Here is a 23876-nt window from a genome sequence, read left to right on the forward strand (position 1 = left end):
CTTCTCCAAGCAGTATGTCTCTACCTCTGGGATAAAGTGGTGGAAAAACCAGTGCTGGAAAATGGCCTGTGTAACCCAGGCTTTGGGGTTACTCTTCCACACAACAGGAAGAGAGCCCTTGGCTATGTTTTTAAGGGCTCTTGGGTTCTCTGAATGATAACCTAAGAGAGGCTTCAGCTTCATATCACCAGAAGCATTGCCACCAAACAACAGAGTTAGCCTATCCTTTGCTGCTTTATAGCCTGGCAACCACTTTTCCTCCTTATTGATATAACTTTGGTCTGGCATCTTCTTCCAGTACAGTCCTGTCTCAACCACATTAAAAACCTACTTGGGTAAATACGTGCCTTCATCAATAATTTCTCGAAGCATTTCAGGAAATTCCCGGGCAGCTACTGTATCTGCACTCGCTGCCTCACCACTTACTTCTACATTGTAAAGGTTGGCTCTAGCCTTGAACCGATGAAACCAGCCATGGTTAGCATTAAAAGACACGCCCTCTGATTCTTTGCCGCGTTTCGTCTTCAAGTCTTCATAAAGGCTTTTAGCTTTCTCCTGAATCAACATTAGGCTGAGTGGGACTCAACGCTGATGCTGATCCTACATCCACACATTGAGAAGCTTCTCCATCTCCTCCATCACTTTTCCACACTTCTTCAGTGTTATTGTCGGCATCATTGGCCCAGCAGACTTTGCTGTTCCATGATCTCGTCCTTCTTTTTTTTTTTTTTTTTGTTGTACGCGGGCCTCTCACTGCTGTGGCCTCTCCCGTTGCGGAGCACAGGCTCCAGACGCGCAGGCTCAGCAGCCATGGCTCACGGGCCCAGCCGCACCGCGGCATGTGGGATCCTCCCGGGCCGGGGCACGAACCCACGTCCCCTGCATCGGCAGGGGGACTCTCAACCACTGCGCCACCAGGGAAGCCTTCGTCCTTCTTCTTTAGAATCATGCTGATGGTTGAACAATTCATGTTATAAGAACAAGCGACATCTATCATCTTTTCGCCTTGCTCCACTCTCTCAATTTCACTTTGTTTCCGTCGTTATCGCTTGGCGCTTCTTAGCAGTACCAGCTACCTCACTGCTGCTTTTAAGCTTGCTTCTGTACATCCTGGACTTGAAATAAAAATACTGTACTACTGTACTCTCTATAGTACTTTACAGTAAAGCACACAAAAGCACAACCACTTGCAGAGGATGCACGCACATGACAATGTATGCTAGACACATGAACTAACTTACGTAATTGGACATGGGAACACACATTCCCATCTGTGAAAGTTCACAACTTGAAGGTTCATATGTAGGGGACCTACTGTAACCATTACTCATGGACTAAGGTATAAGGCATATTTCTGTTTCCCAAAGTTTCTCTGTTCCATACTGTCTCCAAACTTCAAATTCACACATGTCCAAAACATCAAAAGAGGAAACTTAGTTGGAAAAAAAGACACAGGATATACATACATGCTACATTTAATGTCTTAAAGGTACTTATTTGTTAGATTTTCTTTCCTTAAACATCTCAAGCTTTAATTCACAAAATAGCATTCTTAGATACTCAGGGTTTATACATCTATTTTATTTACACTAATGAGATTCAGTGCTATTTAGAAGACTTTGGACTTTTCAGACTATTCCAGCAACAGTAAAGGTTTATGGCCTGCAATAATTTGAACACTGCTGAGGCAATAATATGAAATGTCCTAGTTGCAAGGCTGCTGTGTAGGAATAAGAAAGCTTACTAATGAGAGAACTAGCTCATCCCCACCCACCTTTGTTGTAATCTATTTGCTAGAGTTGCTGTGAATTCTACACATTTGAGATGCACAAAGATTTATCCCTTTTGAAGGCCAAAAAAAATCTACTGTACTTGTTATTAATTCCAAAGGATAGTACTATGCCATAAGACAACATTCATTTATGAAGGATTACTATAAAATAAGCTGACAAGCACCATCAGCCCTCAGATCCCCCCACATCCAGAAGTTTATGGAAGACAGCCGTCCCATACCTGCCCTTCAGGTTCTCAAGTTCCCTGTGATGCAACATGCTCCGCATGTGTTCGTCCATCTCCTTCAAAATTAAAGAAAGCAGGTTAAACTAAGGGGGATTGCTTTGGGGAAAAAAATTCCTCTGTCCTGTTCAATCAACAATTGGGGCTCAAGCTCCTTGTATCAAAGTCGTGTTTGTGGTTACCATTCTCAATTCAATATTGGAATCAGTTCCTTATTAAGTAACTCTTTAGCTTGTTTTTAGACATATTTCATTTTTAAATAAAGCAATAGTTAAGAAAGACCTATTTAAGTGGCTTTTCAAAAAGGTTTGAAAGTATATTGTATTTAGGAGGCAAAAAAGTAAATAATAAACAAATATGTTAAATTATATCCCAATATAAGGAATTTACTTAAGTTTATTAAAAATTTAAAAAACGGCCTGAAATCACGTAACTTCTCAACTACTTGGCTACTTTTCACCATACTCTCTTTCCCCACTCAACTGAGAGTTTCTCAAGAGTTAGTTACAACTCTTACCCATATCTTGGCCAGGGCCTGATATGGCCAACATGTTACTAATATTTGTTGAATGAACAGATGGATACATCAATTCTACACAGAAGTTACAGATATAACAGAATTTTCCTATGGTAGGTCAAAAAATGCCTTGAACACGGCAGTTCAATCATGGCTTCACCTTCACTGCCCACTCCCTTCCCCACACCAATTGATTTGTTTGGTTCCAATGAAAAGTTTGAAAATATACTAGATTCTCCCCTCCCTCCCTCCCACCCTTGGTGGGAAGGAAATAAAATCTGTGGAAAGAGCTTCCACTTATAAGTGTAAGCGTGACACACGCACACACCCCTCCAAAAACTCAAAGTTGCAAATGTCTGTCTCTCTGTCACACAAAGTATATATAGCCAGTATGCCATAACAGAGAATGGCTGTTTACCAATATGATAAAAGGGTTACTACAATTGTTGAGTATTACTATTAACTGTGCCCTGTGCTAAATGCCTCAAACATTTTCTCATTTGAACCACAAAACACTGCTAAGGGAGGATTATTAACATCATAAGGACACAAGGGTGTAGAGAAGCTAATTTGTTTATTCACCAAATATTTATCAAGTGCTTCTTAGGTGCCAAGTACCTAGGCATTGAAGGGATAAGTGTGAAAATATTTAGCCTTGCCCTCTCAGAGTCACAGATTATCAAGTGGTGAAACTAGGACTCTGGCAGATCCGACTCTGGCAGATCAAACTCTGGCAGATCCGACACCAAAGTCAACATTTCAAACACCATGTCATGTTGCAAACATCTAGTGCATTGAGATTTTTTTATTATATACAATTCATTTGTCAAAATGAGTACAACAACCTCTTCTTTAAGTTATCTACACACAGTGTGATACACAGTGTTATGATTCAAAACACTTCCTTTAAATGGCAATTTTACTGAAGATGACCACCATTTCCTTCCTATCTCTACAAATGCTTCATCCGGAAGGGATAGTTTTACATGTGACCCCTTCTAGATACAACTGATTGGCCATTAACCAGAATGAACATTTATAGAGCGGAAAACTAAGTTCAGTTAGTGACAGGATACAGAATGAAAAAATCCATGGACAATATACAACACCTGCTCAAATCTCTATGCTTCCTGTTGTTCAGTTTTTGTTTCCTGTTGCTCAGTTTTTCCTTGGATTAGATTTAACATATGCCAAATCTCCATTTCTTGAGCTAAATTTAAGTGGGACTGTTTCTTGCAATGAAACTATTCCTAACCAAGGGAGTATTCATTGAAATAGGTTACTCTCTCTGATGTAAAAACCAATTCTGTATTCTATTTCAGTTATAAAAAATGTTATCATTCAAAACTAGTTTTAATGTGATTTTTTTTTTTTTTTCCACATGGCTTGCGGGATCTTAGTTCCCTGACCAGAGATCGAAGTCGTGCCCCCTGCAGGGGAAGCACAGTGTCCTAACCACTGGACCGTGAGGGAATTCCCTTAATGTGACTTTTGATTGTTTAAAATACTTCAATAATCTGTCTCTAAATTTACAATGTGAAATCCTCTTCCATCCTTCTATAAGGAATGAATGCAAATAATGAGACAACTGAGTTTTCAAAATAACTGAGAAAGATCCACAGGCACAGTTCCAAATGCATACCTGCAGAGTTACCAAGCTTCTATTTAGTCCCTTACATCAGTATTATGTTGTTAAAAGGAGGGGGGGAAAGGGAGAAAAAAAGGATTTGGGGTTGAACAAGTTTGGAAAACACTGAGTAACAGAAAAAAATTTTAATATTTTTTAATTCCAGGGCTTCTCAGATTTTCATAAGTTAATAAGCATCAGGATACTCAGGGATATAATACACAGTCACCCTAGATTCTTTTCTCCTTCACAGTGTATTTGGAGAAACCAAGGTAATACTAGTTTGGGAAACTAGAGGAAAGCACATCAACATAAGTTGTTCATAGTCTATCTAAAAATAAGTGTCTGAGTTTATCCCTTTCAGTTAACCCATTCTGTTAATTTCTTACCCCATATCTTAACACTTAATCACGCCATTCCCTTGCTTAAAAACCTATAGTTGGCTGTCCCTAAGGCAGGAGTAAATAACCCCAGCCCTTACTTAACTTTGTTGTGACCCATGGAAAAGTATGAAGAGACGAAACATGTTTTAATCCAGAGAAGAAATGCCAAAAAGACTTAAAGTAGCAAAATTATGAGAATATAACAAGACAGGCCTGCTACTCCATGAAGATCTGACACCACACCTCTGAGTACCCATCTCATACCTTCTCAATTTCCCTCTAATCTGAAAGTAGCCTTATTGAAAATTTGAGTTAACCCTGGTCTAAATTTTTAAAATTGGAAGAGCCTTTTGTAAAAGGCAGCAAGTATATTACTAAACATGATTTAAAAATCTCAGCTGATTTTTCCATCACTAACAGAAATCCTAAATAGGAAAAAAAAAAATTCCTCACCCCAGCCTACTAGATGGATCACAATCAAACCCCTCAGTCTAGCACTCAACACTGTTTATTAACTATCTTCACTTAAATTACAAATTAAATTGTGGTCCCGCTACTCCCAAGATGAAACTGTTCTAATCAGGTAAGCCTTCTTACCAACTCCTAGAACTGTTATACTCCATTCTACCGCTATACCTTTGTATGTATTTTTCTCTCACCTAAAATATCTCTTCTCCATTTCTTTTAAGCCATTTTACACCCAAACCTTTCAAGGTTTACTCAGACTTCGCTGGCTAACCTCACTCATGATAATCTTCCCAGTTCTCTGAACTTCCAATGACAATCAAGAACATCTTAAAAACACGGAGAAAAAATTCCTCAGTATTTAAGCTAGCAGCACTCTTGGAAAGCAAGAATAAAGAAGAAAAAAAAGAAAAGCAAAATGTGAGACAAACTGCAGCCAATTTCTATAAAGCAAAGGTAAATTCTTTTAGTTCTTAAAAATGCGTTTTTCTTTGAGCAACATCCCCACCTTGTGGACGTCTAAGAATATAGTTAGTACCATTGCTGCTGTGCCGCACTTTTCACAAGAATATGCAGAAAGAGAACTCCGCTACGTATCAATGCTGTTACCTTAGCTAATCAGAAAGTTGTTATAATCTCAACCTGAATTTTAATGTCTTTTCTCTATAACTGGTTACTAACTGAATATCTCTTTATCATACTGTTGAGTATCCTCAAATTCCAGGTAGAGGTTTAATAATATAGTTACTGGTTTTATGAGGCAGTAATGAGAAAAAAACCAGTGAAATAAGACTAAGGTTTAGGAAAGAAGCATAAGTAAGATGTTAAAAGTTTTTACCCATCTATAAATTCCACATGATGTCTCTGAAAAAATGATCAGTCATAAAAGCCTCAGATTCTCCCTCTTCTATTATTACCTTTTTTGAGCTGTACACAATGTGGCACAATATGCATTTTCGTTCTCGTGCCATAGTGACCAGATCTGAAGCACTCAACGTCATACCTGCAATGAGGAAGTAACATTTAGTAACCTTTTCTTCCCAGATGTCTTTTTAGATTCATCTTAACACAGCCCAAAATACAAATCCTGCAACTCCCTCACCTCCACCCTGCTCCCCCAGTCTTCCCATCTTGGTAAAGGAAAATTCCAAGTTTCCAGGTACCTAGGGCAAAAACTTTGGGAGTCATCCTTGATCCCTCTTTCTCACCCCATATCCACCCTCATCAGCAAATCCTGCCAGTCCCACCTTGAAGTACATCTGAAATCCAACCACCCCTCACTGCTTAGCATATCTACCATCTCACATGGCACCAGCCTACTGACCTGACTCCCTATTTCCACTCTTGTCTGTCCTCTCATGGTCTATTCTCAAATTAGCAACCAAAGATTCTCAGAACAGGATTCTTTTAAAATTTAAATTTAACTCCTCTGCTCAGAATCTTCCAATAGAATCCCATCTCACTCACAGAAAATCCAAAGTTCTTTGTCACGGGCTACAAAATCTGTTTCTCTCTCATTCTCTGACTCCACGCCCTATCACTCTCCCTGTATTGCTCCATTCAAGTTACACTGTCCTCCTTGCCATTCCTTGATCACACCAGGGATTCTCCCACCTTAGGGTTTCTATATTTCCTGTTCTCTCTGCCTGGAATATTCTTCCTTAGATGTACCTATGGCACAGCAGAGAGTTGACCCCACATCTCTTATTTCTGGTTTAAGAGCCTTTTCTCTGTGTTATGCTGACATTTAAAATATTTAAATAAATCCTTCAGACCAAAAAAAAAAAGTATTTATGGGTTTCAAGGCTCACTCTCTCATGCTGCCTCATCAGGGAGGCCTTCCCTGACCCCCTATAAAATACTGTACTTCCTGCCCTCCGTTTCTTCTATCCCCCTAATAACCTGCTTAATTTTTTACTTTTTAATAGTACTATGGTAGATTGTTTCCCCAGATGGCCACAACATTATCTCCCACCCCACGCGCTCTTTTGCAGTGTGATGTTGTCACCACCACCCATCAAAAGGTATAGAGTCTATTTTCCCTCCCTGTGACCTGTTTTGACCAATAAAATGCAACGGAAGTGACAATGCAATTTCTGAGGCCGGGCCTTAGAAACTTTGCAGCTTCTGCCTTTGCACACTTGGAACACTCCCTCTTAGAACCCAGCCACATGGAGAGGCCAAGGGGAAAAGAACTGAGGCCCCAGCTGAGCACCCAAACGACAGCCAATGAGGGATCCTAAGTGGGACCAGTTAAAGAACCATGCAAATGAGCCTTTTTCAACCCACAGAATTGTAAGAAACAAAATAGCTGTTTTAAGCCAGTAAATACTGGGACAGCTTGTTAAACAGCAAGAAATATCTGAAACAAGCATCCTTTACTACCTAACATAGTATATATTTGTTATTCTTTGTTTCCCCAATTAAAAATTAAGCTTCACAAGAACAGAGACTCTGTATATTTTGTTCACTAGTATAGGTCTAGCACTGAGAACAGTGTCTGGCATACTGTAGGCACTCCATAATTATTTGTTGAATTGTTCCAAATAGAACTATCTTAGGTTATTAAATGTAAGACAGGGATAACTGGATAAATACTGAGGTTTGGGTTAAGACCAGAAGGGTCTCTATTCTACAATCCTCTAGCACTACCATACTTTCCTCCTGCATCCCTGCAAGGATGCCCTAGCTGAGAATTTAATTCCACTCCCCAGGCAAAATTATTTTTCCTCCACACACACACCAGACTCTAATAGATTTATCTGCTTCCTTGCCTGGGCTTGTTCCTTATGGGACTTAAAATTGTGATGTAATGAAGTTATAAGCTGCCCTAATTTAATCTTTAACCCTTACACAACATGGTGGAAAAACCAATGAGAAAGAAGCCTAAGGTTCTCTACCTCTCTTGTCACTCAGTTTCCTTGCTATTGCAACCCACTCCATACCACTACTAAATGTCTGAAATAATTCTATTCAATAACAAATTACAAAGCACCAAAACAAGATTGTGGGTAAAATTTTGACCATTTGAGAAAGCTGAATGTTAACTAGCTAATAAAACAAAGAAATATACCTTTATGGATAGGTATAGTATTATTTATGCTTCTAGTATTACTAACCTATCCTAAATCTCAAAATTAACACAAACCACTGTGGTGCAAAGTGTCAAAGCACAATTATTCTTTTAATTCCCTTATCTCTTAACATTAACTTTAATTACTATTTGCAAGCAGTATTTTGTTATTTCATTCAGCAAGCATCCATCGTTCTAAGAGCTGCGAAATCAGTGATAAAGACGATATATCCAGAAATGTTTTTAATACTGCTTCAAATGATTACCCATTAAAGCAAAACAGGAACAAAAAACTTGAAAGCAATGAAAAAGTGAGACTTCCTGGCACAAGCAACAGCAGTTGCTGTGGGGTTTTTATATATTTACTCAATTGAAAACTAAGTACTAAAATACCAACTGTGTTTCTATTTAATAAAGCCATCAACTCGTAGTAAATGGATAAAGAAAGTCATATAATAAAAATACTCTCTATCAACCTTTTAACCAAAGACTCCCTCTTTTTATTTATTTCTTCTTTTCACGGGCTCCATGTTTCTAATCTGCATATATTAAGTTTCATTTCTGTAAAAATTTTCACTTTCATAAAAAGTGTAAACTGCTAGCAAAGTATTTAATCAAGAAAGACCTAGTATTTAAAAATACTGAGTTGAGGGCTTCCCTGGTGGCGCAGTGGTTGAGAGTCCACCTGCCGATGCAGGGGACGCGGGTTTGTGCCCCAGTCCGAGAAGATCCCACATGCCGCGGAGCGGCTGGGCCCTCGAGCCATGGCCGCTGAGCCTGCGCGTCCGGAGCCTGTGCTCCACAACGGGAGAGGCCACGGCAGTAAGAGGCCCGCGCACCACAAAAATAAATAAATAAATAAAATAAATAAATAAAAAATAAAAATACTGAGTTGATATGATTACATCTAAAGACAAAAGAACTTTAATTTGTACATCCTTAAACTGGGTAAAAATATAATTTCCATTAAGCTTTCTGAAATACTGAAATTAGCTCACAGCCTTCTTTAAAGGTCTTAACAAGGATTAGAAGTCAAGGAAATAGAAACCATCCAACTTTGCAACCTCAAAATGCTTGAGAGGTTACATTATACAAGCCAAGTCAGTCAATTCAACTACTGCTGTCCTCACTCTAACCACCTTACATTTTCCCCCATATCATTTAAATATACCCATTATGAAATCTTTCAAATTTTCCCCAAATAACTGTGAGAAATATCTGTGATATTTCTTAGTCATAAGTCTAAAAAATCCTACAATAAGTACCTTTTCTCAATATCTTAATTACTATTCTATTAATACAATTATCATTCTCATAGGCAAAACCATATTACTGATTCTTTTCTTTCAGATTCTCATATTTAGTCACCAAGTCCTGACAGATTTCAATTTTTAAATTGTTATTTATGCTCGCTGTACAGTAGAAATTAACGTAACGTTGTAAATCAACTGTAATAAAATAAAAGTTTTTTAAAAAGAGGAAAAACAATTGTTATTTACTCTTCAGTGTGATAAACCTGCATGACTTTATATGTATTCTTCTCCCTTCACTCAACTGTTATACTCACTAATGTTTCCTGCCTTGACTCCTGCAGCCAATAAATGAACAAGTTCTAAATCCAAGCAGTACATCAGTATCACCCACACAGCTTACTAATAAAAAGAAATACAGTTGTGTGGGCAGAGTAGAACTATTGCATTAGTCCCCAGACACCCCATTCTGTACTTCACCATGCTTTGAAGGCTGTTTGATGGTAGGTATGTCTGGTCTCACTGACCTTACCATGAGGAAGGGATCTGTCTTTTCATATACCTATAACACTGGTTACAATGAACACAGTACTTAAGATATTTGAACTCTGACATAATTAAAACCAATTGAGACTCTATATGATAATATATTGTAAAACACTGAAGAAAAAAAGCATAATTATTGGTTTGTTGGGGTGGGGGAAGTGGTACTCAGATTAGTATCCCTTTTCTGAATTCCACAGGTAACTTGTCCACCTTAATCCTGACAAAAAACTAATGGATTTCTGGTGAGCAAGACAGGGCAACAGAGAGACAGTGTTCAGTGATACAACAAGTTTTTGTCACTACCCCTAGGTTGCCCAGGTTATGGAACAAAGATATGACTGGCACTTCTGAAAAGTCCTCACTTTGCTGAGTGGGACTCCCCAGAAAGTTTCAAGGCTCCTAGCTAAGGAAGGAGTTTTAGTAAGCTGACAACAGAGGTCAAGAAGTATTTTGGGGCATATGAACCTGTAATCACAACTTTCAAAGGCTTATTCTGGGTACCTGTCCTATTTACTAGGTCTAAATTCTGGCTGGCTCTTGTTTCCCAAGGCAAGTGATTGGTGGTTTCCTGCATCCATCCACTATCTCTGATGGAGCGTAAGTTCATAAGCATTTTACTCACTAGCATTCCTACTTTTTATATTATCTGCCCTAACATAACACTCACCAGTATCATATATGTATGTGTACACACACACATGCGCACGCGCACACACACACACACACCCCACTCTTTATTCTTTATTAGTAAGCATAGGGCTAAAACGAAGACAGGAAGTTAAGGCTGTGACTCAGGAAAAGGGATCAAAAGTCAAGCATCCAACAGATGAAGCTGTTCATATTGCCCATCACCAGGCAAGGAAATGGACAGGGCAGACCACAATCTGATTCCTTACCTCAGAATCAGAACTATGGTCAGGTTCCAATACTTTACTCACTTCTGGAACTTGGAAGCATTATGTTCTAGAGGGAAAAATAACTGAGAAAGAAACTGGGATAATGCCAACTCTAACAAGGTAATAAAAATACTAGCAAAAGTTGTCATCATATAACAGAGTAAGTCATAAGCCCAAAGATAGCTTATACAAACACTGTTTTAAAAGTTTAACTGGGTAGCTTGTTGCATTTATTTAACAGTTGAAAAAGTTGGCATTCCTGTATTCAACATATCATTTATATATATTTCCAAGCAACCTCAAAGATCCACATAGTAATGTAAAATTCTATGACATGAATTACAATCAATGTAAGCTGAGTGAGCCTTACTAACTGCTCACTATTCTTCTCAAAAAGCTTTGCTGTTCTCCGTGCATCTTATTGCTAACAGTACATTCAATAATCTTCATCCACTTTATACAAGTATGACTATAATAACAATCATTTTCACTATTTCTTCTTTTTATAGAATCTTTTAAGTTCATGGGTGACCATATCACAGTATTACAGTAAAGCATTTATTTTAGCAGTTTTAATTTATGTTAACAGCTTTCTAAATGCCTTTGTCCTGTATTTAAAAAATCATTAAGTCTCTGAAAAGGTCACCATATATTTTATTAGATTTTAAGAAGGAATTTATATGCTACTATAGTGGTATTTGCAAATTTTGGAATTTACAAAAATCTCATATCCTTGTAAATGTCGAAAGTCAAAAGCTCACATGCATACTGTACATGTGGCAATGATGTATCCCAAATCCCAGCAATACAGTAAAAAATATGCTTAGACAAAATTAGCTCTTGTTCAAAAGTACAGTATTCCAAGAGCTTGAAAAACTTCCCAAACTCACCTTGAAATTATCAGCCTAAAAAGTATACCTGTATAATATCCTCCTAAGTGGTCTCAGCACCCCCTCTCAAACTACTCTCAGGTAATCCTGTACTTTCCTAATTCCTTATACAACAGCAGAAGTAATCTCTTTAAAATGCAAATCTGATCATAATATTCCCTTGATTTTTCTCCCTATACTGTATTTTGCAAAATTTCAAACACAGAAATATTTAAAGAATTTTATAGTGAATATCCCACACCCAGTTTACCATATACGCATATACCCACCACCTTGATTCTATGGTTACCATTTTACTCTACAGTACTTGCTTTATCAGATACCTAGCCATCTATCTTTGGTCACTTAGTCATGATGTATTATGATTTGTTAATATTTTGCCTAGAATTTTTTGGGTCTATGTTCATAAGACACACTGTTCTGTAATTTTCTTTTTTTTTTTATAATTTGTTATTTTTATTTGGCTGCGTTGGGTCTTCATTGCTACGTGTGGGCTTTCTCTAGTTGCAGCGAGCGGGGGCTACTCTTTGTTGCAGTGCACGGGCTTCTTCTCATTGTGGTGGCTTCTCTTGTTGCAGAGCTCCAGCTCTAAGCATACGGGCTTCAGTAGTTGTGGCTCGCGGGCTCTAGAGCGCAGGCTCAGTAATTGTGGCGCACAGGCTTAGCTGCTCTGAGTCATGTGGGATCTTCCCGGACCAGGGCTCAAATCCGTGTCCCCTGCACTGGCAGGTGGATTCTTAACCACTGAGCCACCAGGGAAGTCCCTGTAATTTTCAATCTGTAATACCTTTAGCAGGTTTTGGCCTCGTGAAATGAGTGTTTCCCTTTTGTCTATTTTCTGAAAGTTTATGTAAGACTGATGTTATTTCTTCTTTAAATACTTGATAAAATTCATCAGTGAAACCCTTTTTTTTCATTAATTCTATTTCTTTAATATAGGCTTATTCAGATTTTAGCACATTGACATTTTTAGTACATTGACATTTAAGAAACTGTCCATTTATAGTGTCAAATTTGTTGGCATAAAGTTTGTTTATAATATCCCCTTATTATCCTACAGGATCTGTAGTGATCCCTTTCATTTCTGATACTACTAATCTGTGTTATCTCTGTTTTTCATTTTCAATCTATCAAGTGGTTCATCAATATTGCTGATTTTTTTCAATGAACCAACCCTGGCTTTGTAATTTTGTCTATTGGTTGTCTTTTTCTATTTCACTGATTTCTTCTATTGTCTTTATCTCTTCCCTTCTATCTACTTTGGGTTTACCTTGCTCTTCATCTACTAGCTTAAGGTAGAACTTTATTTAGCTCATTCATTATCTTTAAACCTTACTTTTCTAAAGGTGTTTAAGTTATAAGTTTCCCTCTAAGAACTGCATTAGCTGTGTCCTACAAATATCTTAGCGCTTTTAAATAAACTATAATAGTTTTAAATTTACAGAAAAGTTGCAAAAAACAGGAGAGTATCCATATAGCCCACCCCTTTTCCTGTATTATTTACATCTCATATTAGTATAATTTGTCACAATTAATAAATCAATATTGATATATTATTATCAAGTCCATACTTTGTTTCCTTTTTTCACTTAGTATTCTTTTTCTCTTCCAGAATTGCAACAAGGATCCCACATACGTTTAATCATCATGTCTCCTTAGGTTCTTCTTGGCTATAACAGTTATCCCACAGATTTAGATGTTGTATTTTCATCATCCAGTTCAAAATATTTACTGATTTCTCTTACAATTTCTTCCTTGACTCATCGATTTACCAGTTTCACTGAATTTCCAAATATTTGCAGGGTTCTGTTTGACATCTTGATTTCTACTTTAATCCCATTATGGTCAAAGAAAATATTCTGTAGTATTTCAACCCTTTTAAAATTATTAAGACTTGATTTATAGACAAGCATCTGGCCTATACATACCTTTGGGGAACAAAATGTATTCTGTAGTTGTTGGGTGGAAATCATCATCTATACTGATTTTTTTGCCTGTTTAGATGTCTATCAATTGTTGAGAAAATTGTTAAAATCACTGTGATTGTTGTCTCTTTCTTCCTTTAATTGTATCCATTTTTGTTTCATGTATTTTGAAGCTCTGATATTAGGCACATACATATTTATGACTGTCTTCCTGATGAACTGACCCTCTTATTATTATGAAAGAACTGCCTTAATTCTGGCAATACACTTTATCTTGAAATCTACTTTATCTAATATGAATACAGCCACTCCAGCCTTCTTATGCTGTTTGAAAGGTATATCTTCTGGCATTTATTTTTAGTCAATCTGTCTTTATGCACTGAATCAACGTTTATTCCGCTGAAGTAAGTGAAATTACTGATATGGGTGGATTATGTCTACCATTTTATTATTTTTAATCTCCTATTTTTTTGTTTGGCTGTACCTCTGTTTCTGTCTTCTTTTGCATTATTCACTTCAATTTTTCTGCTAGATTTTTAGCAATACTTCTTTGCATCATTTTTTTCCCACAGTGGTTGCTCTAGGATAGAGAATATACATCCTTATCATTTTCACACTGTACTCAGTGTTAGTAACATGCCACTTCACGTAATCTGTAGAAACCTGGCAACAATACAGGTTCATTTACCCCCACTTCCCATTCCATGATCTATGGTATATGTTTTATATCTACAATACATGATGAACTCCACAAGATGATGCTTTTTTTTTTTAAATAATCATAGACAGTATTAGGAAGTTAAAAGAAAAAAACCAGTTTCTATTTATCCAGATATTTACCATTTCTGATGCTCTTCATTCCCTTAACAAAGATTCAGGTTTCCATCTGGTTTCATTTCCCTTCAGCCTGAAGAACTTCCTTTAGCATTTCTTGTAATGCAGATCTGCTGGAAACAAATTATCTTGGTTTTATGTGACAATATTTTTATTTTGCTTTCATTCTTGAAGGCTATTCTACTGAATCTGGAATTCTGGGTTCTCAGATTTTTCTTTCAGCATTTTAAATATTCTCTATTCACTCTGGCCTCCATGATTACTCCCCTGTATATAACACGTTGGGGTTTTTTGGGCCACTTTCTAGATTTTTCCTTTTATTTTTGGCTTTTAGCAGTCTATGAAAAATCCAGTCACGGTTTTCTTCATTTATAAACTAGAGGTTTTCTTGTCTTTACTTTTCTTGGTTTTGCTGAACTTATTGAATATGTCAATATATGCCTTTCACTAAATTTGGGAAATTTTCAGCCATTATATTTTCAAGTATTTTTTTTTTCTTCCCCACTTTTTCTCCTCCTATTCTGGGATTCCAATTATGTGTGATGGATTTTTTGATATTGTTCTCAGGCCCTTTTTTCCTCCTACTCTTTTTCTGTTCCTCGCATTGAATTTCTATTGACCTTCAATTTCATGGATTCTTTCCTCAGTCATCTCCATTCTGCTGCTTAGCCCACCTAGTTTAATTTATTTCCAAAATTATATTTTTCAGTCCTAGAATCTCTATTTGGTCTTTTCTTAATCTCATACTCATTCTTTATGAGCACAATTCCTTTGCATCATTTTCCTTTCCTTCACTAATAAATAGTTATAAAAGTTTTAAATCTTTTCCTGCTAATCCCAACATTTGGGTACTTTACGGTCCGTCTCTGTAGATTGTCTTTTAACTTGAGAATAGGTTACATTTTCCTGATTCTCTGTACATGAGTAATTTTGGAATATATCCTGACTATTGTAAATATTTGTTAAATTAAATAACAAACATAACTGTTATTTGTGGAGACTCTGGATTCCTTTATATTCCTTTGAAGAGTGTTGATTTTAATTTTTATTTATTTTTGTTCTAGTAAGTATCTAAATTGGTTGACTCAAACTGAAAACTCTGTTCCTCAGGTAGATGAGATCTTGATTCAGTTCTTTTATCTTGAGCTGGGCTTCTTGGAGTCTGCTCCACGCACACATAGTTCTCAACAGTGTGCCAAGATTTGGGAAGAGTTTATTCACAGAATTTGATGTTTCTATTTTCCAGGATTCTCCTCTTACTTTCCAACACCTGTGACTGTCTTGAGCCTTATTTTTGGTTCTTTAGATCACAAAGACTAGCAGTTTACTATCAGAATTTTAACCATCCTACTTGGCACAAACTGAGGCCATGAAAATGAGAAATCACGTAGTTCTGTTCCCCAAGTGTCAATTACCTTCCAGAATCTGTTTGCTTTTGGTAACTCTACAGTGATTTTAGTTGCTTTATGTATTTCTGTCCAGATTTAACAGTTGTTATCTGCAGGAGGAGCTTAGTCATGACCAGAACTGGATTCCCATGCTTGCACTTTTAAGAGCCCTCACTGTGTTTGAATAACTCCAGGCAATGGTCAAGCAGGTGGGGCTGATCAAAGAAGACATACTCCTCAATCAATGTGATGGAGTAAGAGGCCCTAGGCTTAGTGATGAAGTCTGCTGGGGTTTGAGTGACTCTTAAATGGCAGTTGTCTTTCATGAGGTGGCTCAGCATTCCAGTCTACTTCAATTTCACCTCCATCTAAACATGAAATTTATGAGTCCCTCAACCGTACAAAGAAAATGCCTTTCTCACACACACTTATGTTTTCATGCCTCAGTCCCTCATTTTTAAAGGCCCTTCAATGACATCCAATTATTTAAGACATATACCAAAATATATAACAAGTCTTACAAGGCCCACTGATATGATCCTTGCTTATGTGTACTACACATGTTTTAGCTACTTTCCCCCTTGACCTCTGTGCACCAGACAAAATGGTATTTTCAGTTTTTCCCACCTAACATGCTCCTCCCACAGGGCTTTTTCTTATGCTGGTCCCTCTCTTTAGAATGCTCGTACTCCTTTCCATCTAGTTAACTACTCATCCTTCAAATCTCAGTCCAAATGTCAGTTGCCTGAGGAAGCTCTCCCTGATCTCCCAGACTAGGTATTTCCTCACTATATGCTACTCCCCTAAAATCCAGTACCTTCTTTATACCACTTATCACAACTATGACTATTTCTGAGGCACACAGTAGAGCAGCAGTTCTCAACCATATCAGACCCAATACTCTTTTTTCTAAAACATTATGGGAACTTTCATTCATACATAAATATGAGGGATTATTATAAGAATCCCCAGTGTGCTCCTCAGTCACCTTTCCCAATTGTCACCATACAATTTTTTTCTTTAAAGATTTTTTATACCTTCTTTTTATTGTAAATATTTTATAACACCTCCTTATCCTTCCTGAAATGAAATTCAGAGCTACTGTAACTTACCCATGTAAATTTTAAAATAATGTGCTAGCTATAATAAAAAAGAAAATTTATCATAAAACAATATGTATTTCAACATATAAATGCTTTGGCATGATATTAAATAAGACTACAAATGTGACAATTACAAATATAGACAGATATAGGTATTTTATTGTTGATAAAAATACCATGAATAACATTGCTGTCTGTGATATGACCTTCCAAAATAGTGACCGACTCTTGATAAACATTCTGAAACAAAGAAACCAGTCTCTTGATTTACATGATAACTATGCTCTACGCAAAAAAATAATAATACTGTGTGTTTATATGTAAAATGAATTTGATTCTAGGCTCAGATAATCATAAACACATTTTTCACCTACGTGAAAAACCCTCTGGGACATTTTAAAGTGACACAAGATGTGGAATAACTTTTTACTATACATGGATGTCCCTTACACTGCAGGATGTCTAACACCCCTGATCTCCATCCACTAAACTCAGTGTCACCCTCCCAATTATTTTGAAACCAAAAACACCCCTGCAAATTTCCAAACCTCCCTGAGGGATGATCCCCAAACCATCACTGAAAACCACTGCATTAGGGTAAAGGAAGAAAGCAAGATCTATATAGCCAGACTGCTTGGGTTTGAAACCTGGCTCTATCACTTACTAGCTGTGTGATCCTGAGCAAGTAAGTTAATTTTTCTATACTTCAGTTTCCACTTATAAAATAAAAACAATACCAGTACCAATGTTAGAGGGCTGTTATGAGGAATAAATCAGAAAGTCCATAGTGTTTTGCACAAAGCAGGTACTAAATCTTTGCTATATTTAGTTATTAGTATAATTATTTGCTTAATAACTGCCTCTCCCAACAGAGTGTAAGCTCCATGACAGCAAGCCGGAATGCCTGTCTTGTTCACCATTTTATTCCCATTACGTGGCACACCATCTGGTATAGAATAGGTATGCAATATCTGTTCAATGAATGAAATCAGCAAAGATGTCTGTAACAGAAACATAATAAAAACTGCAGTATAACCTTCAACAGTAGTATTATTTTAGGTTATACTACTAAAATACTTCTACATATGAATGTCAGAATTTACCCTGATGACATATACCTATGTATAGAATATCTCCAGTGGGATACTCAAGAAACTAGTAATAGTCATTGCCTCTGGGAAAAAGAACTGAGGACATGGGGGTCAGGGATTTACTTTTCACTATAAATCCTTTTGTACTCTCCAAAAATTTAAGCAAAATACACATATACAGTTGACCCTTGAACAACATGGGGGTTAGGAGCTCTGACCCTCCTCACAGTCAAAAATCCATGTATAATTTGTACTCAGCCCTCGCTATATACAAATTCAACCAACCACAGATGATGCAATACTGTAGTATTTAATTTTTTTTTAAATCACCATATAAGTGGACCCATGCAGATCAAACCCATGCTGTCCAAGGGTCAACTGTATAATTGTTTTTAAAATTTAAAAAAAAATTTTTTTAACTCATAATATGTTTTTAAACAAAGACGACTTTAGGCCCAAGAACCAAGACTATATAATGGTTCCAGGTAAGGAACTTTTTTGGAACTCCAGAAATCATCAAGAAGTTTGACTTTCTGGCCTTCCCTGGTGGCACAGTGGTTGGGAGTCCGCCTGCCGATGCGGGGGACATGGGTTTGTGCCCCGGTCCAGGAGGATCCCACATGCCGCGGAGCGGCTGGGCCCATGAACCACGGCCACTGAGCCTGCGCATCCGGAGCCTGTGCTCCGCAGCGGGAGAGGCCGCAACAGTGAGAGGCCGGCGTACCGCAAAAAAAAAAAAATAATAATAAGTTTGACTTTCACATATTTTGAACCTTCAGAGTGGTTCATTACAGGCTATCACACCACAAAGATCAATTCCAGTTTACTAATACTCCAAAAAGTCTAATCTCATTAGATACTGATTACCCACCTAAAAAGATACAAAGGGACAAACAGCATAACTACCAAGAGTAATAACAATTTTATATTTACATACTAGTTTATAGTTTACAAAATATGGTGGAAAAAGCGTGACCTTGGAATTAAGCAAAAATAACTAATGTGTCTACCACCTTGAGTAAATTTTGGTCTCTCCAAATTTGGTTCTCTCTTCTATGAGAACAATGCCACCTAGTTATCAGGGTTTCAGATTAGAGGGAAAAAAAAGAGAATTTCTTGCAGTGAGTTTTGTCTTTTTAAAGATAATTATTTGTATTTTGAATAGTTAACACAAGTTTCAAAATTATAAAGGTACAAAAGGGCTTACAGCTGGTTTCAAGGGGTGAAATGCAACTTTACAAGGAAAGACTCAGACTTACCACCTGAACCCACTAATCAATCTTAGCACCACTATCCTGGGGAAAACTAGACTACACAGCCTGATCTTTGATACAGTCACCAAAGTGTTTACCTGAACTAATCAAGTATTACCTCTACCTTCAATTCTGTAGTAACATGTTAAATGATAACACTAGGAATCAATGAGATAAATCCAGATAATTGGACAACATTCTATGAGTCATGATGAAAAAAGAAAAGGATAAGAAAAAAAGGTAACTTCCAGACTTAAAAAGACTTCAAGAGACATAACAGTCAAACTCAATGCACAAACTTTGATTGGAAGATGGATCAAAAATGGTAAAAAGAAAAAAAAGGAATAATTTGGGGAAATTTTAATAAGGATTGGGTATTCGATAATATAGAGAAATTATTGTTGTTCAGTGTGATTATTATATAGGGTTAGGCAAAAAAATGTTCTTTTATTAGAAACACACATTAAAGTATTTAGGGGTGAAATGTCAGGAATAAAAACAAATACAGCAGAATATTAACAGATTTTAAAATCTGAGTGATCGATTTACAGGGGATTCAAAGTAGTATTTTTCCTACTTTTCTGGATGTTTAGAAGTTTTCATTAAAGAAAAAAAAGGCTTATAGAGAAAATTATTCCTCTCCCACTGGCTGGTGACTCCCAGCCACCTCCAACTTATCACTGTTACCAGTTTCTTATGTATTCTTCCAGAGATATTCTATGCATGTATATACGTACAATAGTCACCGCTCAGTTTTTCCTTTTTAAATATCTTCCTTTTAATCAAAGCAATTGGTTGTGAACTAACCTGATCTAGTATCTTTAATTAAGGCTCCTATCATTTTCTAGACTCAATAGTTAACTCTAGAAACTATAACTGTAATATAGTTGCTTCTCAACAGAAGTGCTTACAATATCTAACTTGATGTAACAGGAAAAGGATGAGATTTGTAATCGTATGTGGATTTCACCACTTCATCACTTACCCTAGCTAGGTTATCTTGAGCAAATTACCATCAAACTCTCAGCGACCTCACCTGAAATGTGCTCCAAAAAAACCACCTTTCATTATAATATCTCATTAATTTTTTGTGACAGACCTGAGTGTATCTGGCACATGTGTAGTAGGTGTTAGATAAATCCTAGTTGAATCTAAATATTATCTTCCATTGTTTCACTCACTTGAGAACAGGGCTTAAAACAAATTTTAAGATTTTCCATGGGGCTTAGAAGAGTATTAGGCTCTCAGTAAGTGCTCAAAAGTTATTTTGGCTTGAGTAACTTTGATATAAACCATTATGGTGGAAAAAGACTCATTTGCTAGGTAAGAGAACTTTCCTTAACTAGGATGGGTGTCCCAAATTGCTAAAAGCCATGGAAATCTCAAACTTCCCAACAAGATGGCTTAATCTGCCTCTCAAAGATGATTAAATTGAGCAGGTTGAAGGGGAAGTGGGGTGCAAAGCATTTCCTCTCCATAAGTATACACTGAGATTCGGACTAAATATTAAATTGACCCATAGTAAGCGCTCCATAATTAGCAGCTATTATTAAGACGACTCACACAGGAACAGAAGACGTAAGGAGGAAAAAGAACGAAGGCTGTCGGTCACAAGAGGTGGAAAGGTGTCCGTGGCCTGAGACGTGTAGGCCATAAAGGGCACCTGGGTCTATGGGCTCCCTGCGGCCCCGGGGGGGGGGGGGCGAAGGAGGTCAGCGACCTCTCCGAAAGGTCAAGCCTCTGGAGCCACGTTTCCCTCTGGAGCTGTGAGCAGAGCCGGAACGCCCCCGCGAGAACCTGTACCCCGAAGCCAGAAGCACCGCCTGCCCGTAAACCCGCGCCGATTCTGGGAGAGGGGACGACCCGCCGCGCCGGCGCCGCAGCCCGCAGGAGCAGAGACCTGCCGCGTCCTGAAGCCCAACATCCTCCCTAAAGTGGCAGACCACCGGGACCCTCGGGCTCCGATATGCCTCAGCACAACCCGGCCCTTGGATACTCACACTTGCAGCCGAACCCTCTTACTCCATCAGGCCTCCGAGGCCCCAGCGACGGAGCCCACGGACGCCCCAGCCGCCCACCTCAGCTTCGGGTCCGAGGGCCCGCTCCGGACCCGCTCCCCGCCTGGCACCGCCGCCGCCGCCGCCAGAGCGCAGGCGCACAGCACCGCCGTCGCGCTCCTTTTTTTTTTTCCTCTGCGCTCAGCCTTTCTCAATAACCTAGCTTTATTTGAACACACGAGAGTGAGCAACGGACACAGAGGAAAGAGGCTTTACTGCAAAAGAATGGAGGAAGACCAAAGGCCGGAAGAGTTCATCCGCTGCACCGGACGGTGCTGTGACCAGCCTCCCTCGTTTCTTTTTCATTTTGCTCTTTCTGGGCCTCCCTCTTGCTCCTACTCTCTTAAGTCCCGACCATTCCCTTTAGGTAGTGGCAACTGTTGTGGCTAAATTTCCAACCACGCCTTCCTTGTAAAACTTATTGAAACTTAATGGAAGGTGCAAGAGCTTTAGAACAGACAGACCTCAGGTCAAATCTTGACCTAGATACTAGTAATTTGTGATATTGGGAAAATTACAAGTTTTCTTGAACCTCACTTCCCTCAGAGTTAAAATTAGGATGTTGCTGGGAGTGAATCTTATCTCTCAGGGTGTTGCTGGGAGTGAATGACAAAACATAGGTCAAATGCCTGTCCATGAATGGTGCCTAAATCCATCAACACCAATGATTATATTTCTTATTAGTACCTAATGTATTTATATTCATCATTAAAGTTAGCCCATAATCATTCCCTCAGGATCTTTTAGTGACTAAAACTAGTCAGATAAACCAAATTACATTAAAGTTGATAATGATGTGAATTTCCTATATTATTGAAAACTTTTAATAATATCTATGTTTAACAAGACCTTCAATACCTCAAATCAAAGTAAGCAGCTCCTTCCATCTATGTGTAAATCCAGATTTGCTTCTAGAGGATTGAGGAACTTATTCCAATTCCGTATTTGTGACATCACAAGTCTTTGAAACACCAAGGGTTAGGGTTAGGGTTAGGGTTAAAGGCATGCAGTGTAAGAATTGCTTTACCCTGTAATCTCAGGGCCACAGTCCAAGAGAAAGCTTGTAGAAGACCAAGGTCAGCTGTTGGTGAGCATCAAGGTAATCGTAGATCAGCGTTTTTCAACCTTGGCACTATTCACATTTTGGAAATAACACTTGTGCTGTCCTGTGCATTGCAGGATATGCAGCAGCATCCTTGGACACTACATGCCTATAGTACCCCCCTTATGACTCCCACCTCCCACACATACACACCTGTTGTCCTGACAGTCAAAAATATCTCCCAAAGGAAAAAAAAAATCTCCAGACTTTGCCAGATGTCCTCTGGGGAGCAAAAATATCCTTGGTTGAGAACCACAGCATTATACCAGCCACCATCCCAACCCTAAATGAACTCATTTTCTCCACTTCTACCCTCAAGAAGTGATTACTGCTTAAGAAAGCCATGCAGGAGGGCAGAAACTGGTGAGTTCATTTTTTCCAATCTTATACAGGCCCTCAACACCACTTACCTGTCCTACTACTTTTCTCTGGTCAACTTGCTTCATAACTTTCTACAACAATATTCCAAATCTTCTCCACTTTTCTTAAAACTCCTAACTCTTTATCAGTAGGTGACCTTGTCTCTTACTTCACAGAGAAAACAGAAACCATCAGATGAGAAATTCTTTAACTTCCTGTTACTAAACATACAAACTTACAAATACTTCCTCTCATTAAAATTGAGGAGATATCTTCTCTATCTTGTTTCCAAGAACTTTCCTTCCAACAGTGCTTTAGATTGCCTCTACTTTTACCCACTCAAGCTCTTTACCTACTAACCCTTCTCTTTAAAACAGTCTTTTCTCAGTATCTTCCCTATCATGCTTAAGTTTCTCCTGTCTTAATTCTAATAACAACAAAAAAACAGAAACAAAAACTTTGACCCCTTGTCATCCTCTTTTCAGCCTCCCTTCAAGACCAAACTCTCCAAAAGCCGTACAATTTGTCCCCGTTTCTGCATCTCCTCTCTCTTCAAACTAGTACAATCTATCTTTCAACCTCATCATTTCACCACATAGCTTTCACTAAGATCACCATTGTTACTAAATTGAAAAGATATTTCTCAGGGTTCATCTTCCTTGACTCCTTAGGAACAGACAACTCCTTTGAAACTCTTTTTATTTCCAGCACTATGCTTTATTCTTAGAGGTGCCTGGAACCGTTTCCGGACCTGCTTAAAACCCTTCAATATTTTCGGTGATCATGGTAAAGTGCAGGTTCACTAGTCCAAAAATGCAACATCTGGCCATTGCCAACTTTTAAAAACTCATTCCCCCCTTCACCGAAAGATATACGATGAAGTTTAAGCCTCTAAGTAGGATGACCTACAAGGAAATTTCCAGAATGCGCTATGTTCTTGGACTCTCCAGTGCCCACAGTCTGGAAATCTCTATCTCCCTCCCGGACTTCCGGGGGAATTCCTGCTTATCCTTCACGATTCAAAAGTCACTTCCTCCGGGAACCCTTCCAGATACCCCTAAGAATAAAGCGCTTAGTTCATTGTGCGCCAGCAGCGCCTC

The 23876-nt window shown here is 38.1% G+C and overlaps 1 protein-coding gene across 2 annotated transcripts in view; it reads right to left on the bottom strand.

Annotated features, from left to right (window-relative positions):
• ZNF106 (zinc finger protein 106) overlaps positions 1-21383 on the bottom strand; it is a 61954-nt gene extending 40571 nt beyond the window's left edge. Inside the window, exons 1-4 of one of the 2 annotated variants that reach the window (XM_060005076.1) lie at positions 21258-21383; positions 14429-14535; positions 5926-6011; positions 2014-2075 (exon numbers count right to left, since the gene is read on the bottom strand). In XM_060005076.1, coding sequence (XP_059861059.1) covers positions 2014-2075; positions 5926-6011; positions 14429-14447 — 167 coding nt within the window. In that variant the 5' untranslated portion in view covers positions 14448-14535; positions 21258-21383. The remainder of the gene's footprint in view (positions 1-2013; positions 2076-5925; positions 6012-14428; positions 14536-21257) is intronic. The other variant, XM_060005077.1, reaches the window with a different exon arrangement.
• Positions 21384-23876: the final 2493 nt, after the last annotated feature.

This window comes from Delphinus delphis, chromosome 2 (genome assembly GCF_949987515.2).
Source record: "Delphinus delphis chromosome 2, mDelDel1.2, whole genome shotgun sequence".
NCBI classification, from domain to species: domain Eukaryota; kingdom Metazoa; phylum Chordata; class Mammalia; order Artiodactyla; family Delphinidae; genus Delphinus; species Delphinus delphis.